General features: G+C 41.5%; 1 protein-coding gene across 1 annotated transcript; it reads right to left on the bottom strand.

Moving 5' to 3' along the window:
- Positions 1-7,892: 7,892 nt before the first annotated feature.
- Positions 7,893-8,489, bottom strand: LOC142152829 (olfactory receptor 5P1-like). The gene has a single exon (XM_075209881.1). It carries the CDS (start codon positions 8,487-8,489, stop codon positions 7,893-7,895), a length of 597 nt encoding a protein of 198 aa, XP_075065982.1.
- Between the last annotated feature and the right edge of the window lie 2,387 nt (positions 8,490-10,876).

Below are 10,876 nucleotides of genomic sequence, written 5' to 3'. Positions count from 1 at the left end.
GATGTGGGGAACAAAGGATAGTTGTGAGTCATGTTGTCAACAGAAATAGAAATGTCAGGTAGGTAACTTCTGTTGGTGGTTGGAAATATTATTAACTCTGTTTTTGAAAGATTGATTTTAAGTTGGCAAGAGGAGATCATCCAGTATGAAATGCCAGAAAGACAGTAATGCAGGACAACACAGATGGTGAGAGATCAGGAGAGGACAGATAAATATAGGTATCTTCCACATGGAGGTGATACTGAAATTCAAAGGAGCTTATTTGTTTTCCAAGAGAAGTGGTATAGATAGAGAACAGCAGAGGGTCTAGTACTGAACCTTGTGCGACTCCTACTGATAAATGAAGCGGAGTGGATGTGGGTCCAGAGAAAACAGTGAAAGAACAATTAGATAGGAAAAACATGAAAGGACAGTGTCTTGAAGACCTAGAGATTGTATCTTTTGTAGAGAGTGGTCAACTGTGTCGAATGCAGCAGAGAGATCCAGGAGAATTAGAAGAGAGTAATGGCCTTTAGTTTTAGCTGTGATCAACTTATTGACTACCTTGGTCAGCACAGTCTCTGTGGAAAGGAAGCGTATGAGGTGAGTGTAGGAAATTCTCTCGAGAAGTTTGGAGGGGCATGGGAGCTGAGAGATGGGGCGGTAAATTGTGAGAGTTTGGGTAAGAATTTTCAGGCTAGGAGCAATCACTTCGTGCTTGAATAGTGATGGAAAGATACCAGTAGAGAGATATAGATTACAGATTTTAGTGACAACTGTAGGCCAAATGACCAATAGTAATTTGTAAAGAAAAAAATAAAAATAAGCTGCTATTTTGTCCAGTTTATCGACCAACAACCAAAATGCTCTCTTTTGTGGGGGCCCAAACAAATCAAGAGCATTCAGCCACAAAAGTGACAGCCCCTGTCGCTGTTGTGTTTGGTTTGTTAAATTATGTGTATGTCCTTTTTAACTTATGGGTGGGTGAGCCCCAGGACGATTCCATCTTGCACCAGGATGATTCCATCTCGCACAATTTTAAATTTTGGTCAATGTCTATCAGCTTGTGTAACAGTCGACATTCAGGTCTCAACAGTATTATTAGGTCATCAATTCACATGGTGGACAGTATGATTAGATAGATAATTGAAGTGTAGGCAGTGTAATTATCGGGACAGAGAAATGGATAGGGAAAGGGACAGGGTTTGACATAGGGAAAGGTTTAGGGACAGGGATAGAAACAGGTATAGGGATAATGAAAGGGACAGGTCTAGAGCTAGAGACAGGGTTAGAAATAGGGACAGGGATAGTGTTAGGGATAATACTGTCTACATTTGAATAGTCAACTTAATAAATACCATCTACATTTCAATTGTTGTCCTAATAATACTGTTGATGTCATTATATTGTCCACTTTTTAACCCTGTCTATTCTGCTGCCCACCAATAATATTATGTCAATCCTGTAGCTGTAGAACACTGTGAAGATACCGGGTTTATCTGGCCCAATGCTACCCACTTCACGCTGGCTGGCCACCCACGGTGCCTTCCTATGCCAGGGAAGTCTAACCAGTACCTTCTAGGATTCGTATGGTCACTCAGGCAAATGCAGTTATAAAAATACAACAGTATATTTATTGTCATACAAACAACACTAGAATATTATGTACACACAGTAAATAAATGCCAGGTAGGATTACCACATCATCTGTCCCTCACCCCAATAGCTTAAGGAGCAATAGTCACCTGGCTGTCTAGACTTCATGACCCATGGATCTCTCTCAGCTGCATATATAGACTCTAGTTAGAGAACGACAACTCAAAAGCTAGATCTTGCAGTCTTCATTAATGAAATCCCAGAATGAACACCCTTCCCCCTTGGATTGACTCCTTATATCTCTAATTTCCACAGTCTTTCCCCTCCCTGGGCAAACCCCTGGGTCTATTCTCCTTAACCATTGGTCAGTGCTGGACTAGGGGGGGCTGGAGAGGGGAGTGAAGATGAGCTGTCCTTCCACAAAACCTCCCCTGTTAGATGGCCTGTCTGGACTAGCCTGGTGAGAACAATGGACACTAATTAGTTTTCCCACTCCAGCATCTTACAACCTTATCCCTACCCATAATTCCCCTGGCTTCACTTTAAAGACAATGAATAGCAACCTTACTGCAAGTCATCAATATACAATACACAATATACATATGTACACTGAACTACAATGTCCCCTTAGCCACATGTTATTGGACAATGTAGTTGTAGTATGGTGAGCTGGGGAACAAAAGCATGGGCTATAAAAAGTACTTGCTATAATCCACATTATGTGAGAAATGAGAAACCGAATGCTCACAGGGTTATCACACTCATTTTGTCACAAACACATGCATGTATCACACCTAGCTGGGTGGCCCCAAGTACAATGCCAACTTGCAACATTTAGACTGCCCTTATTGTCTCATCATCTGGTAAATAATGTCTACTGATGTTGAAGCTGTCTGTCTAATGAGCTCTGAAACTGCCACTGCTGTCACCGCTCCAATGTATTGGTGCTGTCCCCTCTGCAAAGTATTTGCTGCTCACCGTCTCAAATGTATTTGCTGCTGACCGTCTTAAATATATTTGTTGCTGACTGTATCAAATGTATTTCCTGCTGACCCTCTCAAATGTACTGCTGCTGACCTTCTCCAATGTGTCACACATTCTGCCAGGTACCTACTTGGTGTATATTCTATATTCAAATAAAAATGCAATTGGTGTAAACATCTTCAATGAGTATGATGATGAGGAAGGTGATTGGTTACCATTAAGAAACCATTGATATCCAAATTCTCATGATTTATATGTTAACACCCCTATCTAATTTCCAGTTGAACAACCAATAACCAAAATGTTGACTTTTGTGGGAGCCTGTCAGGTTGTGCACGAAGGATGAGTGAGATTCTGCTGTCTCAGCTGGTATTGGCTAGACTTCTTCCAGAGGCGCGGAGTCTAACAGAGCGGAAGGTATTCACCAGGGATCAGCGGCTTCCACCCTGCAGGTCGCAGCCCTCTAGGGAAGTTCCCAGTGAGACAGAACAGAGGTAACTTGAGAGGCAAACTGAGGCAGAGGAATGAGGCCCAATGAAGAGTAGGGCACATGAGTCTCTAGTAGAATACTGGAGAGGATGAGGAGATGACCCAGAATAAGGTTATCCACGGAGAGGTAGCTAGGCAGAGGTCAGCGGTACACAGGATATGCAGCAGATGATGAACCACAGTTATTATCACTTGGAAGTGGAATGGATTAGCGGAGGTCAGTGGTGCATGCAGGATAGGTAGCGGGCGTTGATCACAGCGATGAGAAAGGAGCTGCTTCAGGCCAGGTGAAGACTCGAAAAACCAGCACTGAAAGATGAGGGGAGGAGCCTTATAAAGGAGTACTGACCAATGACCAGATAGACCAGGTAACACACGTGAGGCAGTTGCACAGGCGCAGACTGCTTCTAACAGGACAGCATGCACAAATGGGAGAATCAGGATGAGGGCAGGCGTGCCGATTCTCGAGTGGAGATACTAGGAGACCGGTGTGTGACAGTACCGCCCCTTCAAAGGTGGTCACCGAACACCTAGGACCAGGTTATCTGGTGAATTTAGTATGAAACTTCTTTAATAGAAGAGGTGCATTGACATCAGATGCTCTCACCCATGATCGTTCCTCGGGGCCAAAGCCTTTCCAGTCCACAAAATATTTCACCACTCCTCTAGAATATTTGGAGTCAAGTATCTGTTTGATCTCAAATTCCTCAGTTTGCTGAATCTCAGGATGACGAGAGGAGGTAATGGGAGAGGAAAACCGGTTGATGACCTGGGGCTTCAATGGCGAAATATGGAAGGCATTGTGGTCCAGAGAGTGGAGGGACGCTGAAGTTTAAAGCACACCGGAGAGGTGACTTGAGGGATCTTGTAGGGACCTATGTAGTGGGGAGAAAATTTGATACAAGATACCCTGAGACAAATATTCTTGGTTGATAGCCAAATCTGTCATAAACCCTCAGGGGAGGAACGGCTCTGCGGTTCCTATCCGGAAATAATTTATACCGAGAGGAGGATTTCTTTAGCGCCCTTCGAACTTGTGCCCAAGTGGAGAGAAAATCCTGTCTTAAGGAATTAACCTTTGCGGATGGTAGAGCAGAAAATTCTGGAATGAGAGGATGTATGCAATGACAATGGAGAATGGAGTCACTGAGGTGGACTCGTGAAAGGAATTGTTATGCACAAATTCTGCCCAAGGTAACTTATTGACCAAGTTCTCTTGGTTAGCTGAGGAGAAAATCCTAAGAAAAGTCTCTAGGTCCTGATTGACCCTCTCCGTTTGGCCATTGGTTTGAGGATGATAAGATGAGGAGAATTTTAGCCAAATGCCCAGAAGATGACACAGAGATCCCCAAAGCTTAGATACGAAATGGACTCCTCGGTCCGAGACAATCTCTGAAGGGCAGCCATGGAGGCGTAAAATCTCCTTCACTAAATGTTGGGCCAAAACTGCAGAGGAAGACAGACCAACCAAGGGGATGAAGTGCACCATTTCGGGGAAAACGGTCTATAATAACCTAGATGGTATTGTAATTCTTGCTGACGGGTACATCTGTGATGAAGTCCATCGAAATATGGGTCCATGGCTTAGTAGGCACTGGAAGAGTGTTACGGGCACTAGGAGTCTTTGCCCAGGATATCACCAGATGATGTTCTTACCAGAGTAATATAGCTGGTACTATGGTTCTCTGGTAGCAGGGTGACAACGGAACAGGAGAATCAGCAGATGGTGAGAGAATGCTCAAGGAAAGTCTATGACTAGCAGCAACTGGTAATGACTAGATGTATGTACACGAGGAACCAGATGGACAAATAAACGTGAGGAGAGTCAGTGGTCTGCGTACAGCAAGTTGTACCACTGCTATAGTGAGGAGGAATGTCCAGGAGTAGCGAGGAGGTAGTGAGAGTCAGTGGTCTGCGTATAGCAAGTTGTACCACTGTCTATAGTGAAGGAATGGATTCCAGGTGCAAGTAGGAAACGGGGAAGTCAGTGGTCTGCGTATAGCAAGTTGTACCACTGCTTATGTGAGAGGATACTTAAAACTGGTGTCACAGGGAAACAGGAGTCAGTGGTCTGCGTCAGCAAGTTGTACCACTGCTATATATATGTGAGGAGGGGCACGAGGAGATGAATGTAATGCAGAAGATACACGAGGCACACAGAACTAGATCCCACGATGATATCCACAATACAATAATAACTGACAAGCGCTACTTGAAGAATACAAAGTCACTATAGCGATCCAGGTAATAGGAAACAAAGTCAATCGTAACAATAGCTTCAGTGGATAGTAGACTCCGGAGATGAACACAACACAGTCCAGACGGATATGCAATACAAAAGCAAAGTCAATGGAAAGTATGCATACCGCGGTTCAGGAGAGCAGGCTGTCAGAGAGACGTGCAGGGATACCTGAACGGCTGAACGCCGGCAGGAGGAGAGACCACTGGAGGCTGGAAGCGGTAATCAGGTTGGTGCAGCACACGGCAGGTAACCAGTATCAATGGAGCAATACTCAGGAAGCAGTAGTAAGTAAAACTGGAAACATGATGAACACGGGAGAGTTGAGGCTGTCTGGTATCCGGCAGTAGTAGCGGAGGCAGCGGAGCGAAGACACGCTGAACACGGGAGAGTAGAGGCGGTCTGGTATCCGGCAGTAGTAGCGGAGGCAGCGGAGGGAAGACACGCTGAACACAGGAGAGTAGAGACGGTCTGGAATCCGGCAGCAGTAGCAGATAGGAATCAGTGGAGAGCTGACACGATGAACACAGGAGAGTTGAGACGGTCTAGAACCCTGCAGTAGTAATGGAGGCAGCGGAGAGCAGACGCGCTGAACACAGGAGAGTTGAGGCGGACTGGAGTCCGGCAGCAGAAGCAGATAGGAATCAGCTGAGTGCAGACACGATGAACACAGGAGAGTTGAAGTGGTCTGGAAACCACAATCGAAGTGAACAGGAATCAGCTGGAGCTGAATACACGAGGAAACACAGGAACACCTTCAGAGGCTCATGGGGAATGAGACTCCAAGATCAGGCAACCAGGTAATGATCACAGGTGGTTTAAATAGGGAGGGTTGCCTGATCATCCAATCAATTAAAAGCAACAGGTACTGAAGGTTTAATAAGGGCTGTACATGCGCAGACCCTCAGGATGGCGGACGGCCACGGTTCCTGAACACAGGAGAAATGGCACTCACAGTCCGGTGAGTGACAAAGAGGCTTAAAAAGACACAACGGAGGTTGGCGAGGGGACTTGTGTTAGGCACAAACTGCACAAGTGGCTACAAATTTCTTAAACTCAGACTGGTACTTGGGCCACCAATATACACGGAAAATTAATTTGAAGGTCTTTCGGGCTCCAAGATGCCCGGCAAAGCGCAAGGCATGGAATCATAGAAACAGTCTCTTCCACTGATGGGGAGGAACGAATGTTTTCCCCGGGGAGGGGGGGGGAGTGAGAGTGGTCAACAGTGTCAAATGCAGCAGAGAGTTCCAGGAGAATTAGAAGAGAGTAATGGTTATTATTTTTTGCTGTGATCAAATCATTGACAACCTTGGTCAGCGCAGTCTCTGTGGAGTGTTGAGAGCGAAAGCCTAACTGAAGAGGATATAATAGGTTGTTTGCTGTAAGAAAGTGTGTTAGGGGAGTGTAGGTAATTCTCTCAAGAAGCTTGGAGGGGCATGGGAGTTGGGAGATGGGGCGGTAATTTACAAGAGAGTTAGGGTCAGAATTCTGTTTTTTTAAAATGGGAGTAATCACTGCATGCTTGAATAGTGATGGAAAAATACCAGTAGAAAGAGATAGATTACAGATTTTAGTTAGAGGGGGAATGAGCACAGGAGACAGGGAAATACCAATTTGTGAGGGAATGGGATCAAGAGGACAGGAGGTAAAGTAGGAAGATGAGAAGAGAGTAGAAACTTCGTCTTCATTTGTGGGATCAAATGAAGAGAGAGTGTCAGAGGGTGCTACAAAGGAATTGAGCCGATTGCTTGTCAAGAGAGATGATACCATTTCAAGCCTGATCTTATCAATTTTGTCCTTGAAATAGGAAGCAAGATCCTGTGCACTGATGTTAGTTGGAGGATTTGGGGCAGGAGGATTCAGAAGAGAGTTAAATGTGTTAAAGAGGTGTTTGGGGTTAGAAGCCTGAGCATAGATGAGAGATTGGAAGTATGCTTGTTTAGCAGTGTCCAGAGCATTTCTATAGGAGTGGTAGATATCAGTATATGTGATGAAATCATTAGAGGCACAAGATTTACGCCAGTGACGTTCTGCTTTACGAGAAAGTTTTTGTAGAGTTCGTGTTACTGTAGTGTGCCACGGTTGGCAACGAATTCTACACAAAATATGTAGTGTCGCTGCAGCCACTTGATCCAGAAGTAACTAAGTAACAGAAGTAACTAAGATCCTCTGAGAAATAGATCTTTAAGTCATCTTGGGACACCAAAACTTTACTAAACTGTGGGAAAATGACAGCAAATATATTCCCAAGTGTTTTCAAAATAAAAGCTTTCTTAAGTCATATACCAGGTGACTTTGAAAAAGGAATGATTTTTGAAAAATAGTTTAAATTTGCTTATGTTAGATATATATCTGTGTACAGTAATTCAGTCCATTACAGTATATGTGTTGTACTTGGTATGACAGTATAACAAGGTCTCTTGAGCTATCTCTCCCCTACCTCCAATTACTAGTTTTGGACATGGTGTTAAGGCTTTCTGTAAAATTACATTGGTATAATATTGAACATATTTGTATCAGCAAGAAAATACATCTCTATTGCAGTGAATTGTAATAAATATTCTGTGCCCACGAATGTGACAGTTTTTTAAAAAAAATCAGCCTAAACATTGCAAATTGATTTACAGAGTTTTTCTTGTACCTTTTTAAAAGCCTTTTTGAATTCTCTATTTCTTAGACTATATATAAGAGGATTTAACAGTGGAGTTATTACAGAATAAAACAGAGATATGATTTTATCTTTGTCAGAAAAGTAGGAGGCTCTTGGGCGGACATACATGAAGATGACAGTCCCATAGAATATTATCACCACTGTTAAGTGTGCAGCACAGGTTGAGAAGGCCTTCTTACGACCAAGACTGGATGGAATATGGAGAATGGTCTTAATTATGTAGATATAAGAGACAGATGTAAAACTAAGTGAACTAAGCACAACTACCCAAGCAAATGCGAAAAAGATTGTCTCACTAGTGGCTGTGTCAGAACAAGACAATTTTATCAGTGGAATATAATCACAGAAAAAATGATCAATTAGATTGGGTCCACAAAAGTTCAGCAAGGCAGTTGGAATTGTCAATGTCCAGCCAGTAAAGAAACCACTCATCCAGGAACCAATAACTAAATAAAGACATATCTGACTGCTCATCATTGTTGCATATTTTAAAGGAAAACAGATTGCAAGATATCGGTCATAAGCCATAACAGTGAGTAAGAAAAATTCAGTAGGGCCCACAGAGAAAACAAAGCACAGTTGGGCAAGGCAGCCAGAATGAGAAATCCGCTTATCCTGTGTGATCAGATAGCTAAGTGTTTTGGGGATGACGGCAGTTGAACACCAGGTGTCCAGTACAGCAAAGTTACTGAGGAACAAATACATAGGGATGTGAAGATGAGAATTTAGACTAACTACTGTGATTATGAGAAGATTGGCAACCAAAGTCAGGATGTAAATGACCAAAAATATAGAAAAGTAAAACAGCTGCATTTGAGAAGTTCCAGGGAAGCCAAGCAGAATGAAGAATGTGACTCCTGTTTCATTCCTATACAAGTGTTCTTTTTCAAGGGAGCCCATTGGCTGAAGGAAGGTAATGTGCAATAACATGAAATGTTAGCTGGTACCTATCAGAGAACAGTTTACCCAACATGCATTTTTAAAGATTCCGATAATCTGCTGAAAGACTGATGTTTATTTTCTTTTACTTTCTCTTTCTATAGTAACTTTTTATCCATAATAATTCAGTTAATGAAATATCACTGTGTTCAAACTTTTGATAACTCAAAACTTAATTAAATATTGATATCAGTTGATGACACCGGTGGCAATTTTCCAATAGAGTATTAATCTCATTCACTAAATAAATCCAGGATTCTTTAATAAAATAGGAATGGGCTAAATTTGTAATGGACTGTGATTTTTTGTTGTTGTAGTTGTTACAACTTGTTTGTCATTATATTTTAACGCTTATTACAGCACAATATGAAGACGCGTTTGCAAATTCAACTTTGAATTAATGATTTTCATATTATTATATTTTTTTAGACTTACTACTTCATACCAAAAGTAAATTAGTTGGACACAAACTTGCAATATGTTTTTTTATGTGATTTCAGTATCAAACCGCATATATGGCATGGCTATTTATGGCTCATAATAAAGGAAGCCTTCTAAAATAGTATAATTTACAACTATCTGTACTATTCTGTTAAGATCCCAGGTTTTAGAGGTTGGTCAATGGCCATATTTAGCAATGTCAATGTCTGGTTTTTTTTTGTTGCAATTATCATTAAATGTTCTTATTCATTACAGGTGAACTAACAATGTTTATATTTATTGGACAAATTCACAAATTTCCTTTGTAAACATAACTATGGCAGTCATATTGCTACAATATTCAACCACATTACACCTTGTGTGATATGTTCAGATATGTCTATCCGCCACCCCCAAATGTATTTTTCATAAGTAGGATACCAAAAAAGCAAATGCAAGGCTGTCACCTATCCTGCATTTTCAGGTACAGAACCAGGATTTCAATATGTCAATATTTTCCATGTTCTTTTTTTACCAACATAAACACTGCTACCAAGCAGTAAGTACACAGTATCCTCCGTATATCTCCACAGTGATAATTCACTCTTATCTATGGATTATGATTGAGTCTGCTGCCTTTCATTTCTACTGGGTTAATGAATTTCATATGTCTTTTTATCAGAACTGATTTTTATTAACAAGTAGCTACTTGGGGACTTATGGAAAATTCTGTTTACAATTTTTTTTCTGGATTTGGAGTGTGCATCCAATGCTGTATTGATAAGTTTATTATCAGCACTGCTTACCTGCAGATTTTATATGTGTGGGACATTGTGACCAGCAAAGTTGTAGAGTGTACGTATCATTCTAATCAAATGTCAGGAATCAAGTGTGTTTATGTTTATACCCACATACTACTATTACATACTGCTGAATGATTTAGAGTTCCAGTCTCTTGCTAATTTACTGGTGCAGCTTCTTTCGGCTTGATTCTCTCTCTTTTGATTGGAGACAAAAAGCTCAGTACAAGATCTACACGTTTCTTTCTTGCTTTAATTAATTAAAAATTTTTGGTAACTTACCAATTGCACATTAAAAATCATTGTATCCTGTATAGTGATTGCGATTCTCCATATGTATTTGTATTCTCTGATCTTTATAAGTATTAAGTATTCATGAAAGAAGAGTATGTGTCGTGGTCGAGTACTGATGGGAAATCCTTCCCTTACCTTGTCTCCCAGATACATAGTTGATGAGGTTGAAAAAAGACACCAGTCCATCAAGTTCAACTTATTTTGGATCTCCTGCGATCCTGCACTTATATTTGAAATTAATCCAGAGTAGGCAACCGCCCATCTGTTTCAATTTTGAAAATCCCCCCAGACTCAATATTGCAATCCAATTTTTACCCTATATCCACTACTATCCTTTATTTTAAATTAATGGTCGTATCCCTGGATACACCTTTCCGCTAAAAATTTGTCTAACCCTTTCTTAAACATATCTATTGAATCTGCCATCACAACCTTCCCTGGCAATGAATTCCATATACGAGT

Source organism: Mixophyes fleayi, chromosome 1, assembly GCF_038048845.1.
Source record: "Mixophyes fleayi isolate aMixFle1 chromosome 1, aMixFle1.hap1, whole genome shotgun sequence".
Lineage (NCBI taxonomy): Eukaryota > Metazoa > Chordata > Amphibia > Anura > Limnodynastidae > Mixophyes > Mixophyes fleayi.
Note: the sequence above shows the minus strand (reverse complement) of the source record. Positions and strands in the feature narration are given on the sequence as shown.

Coding starts and splice junctions, on each gene's coding strand:
- LOC142152829 (XM_075209881.1), bottom strand. CDS start 8,489: ATGGCTTATGACCGATATCTTGCAATCTGTTTTCCTTTAAAATATGCA.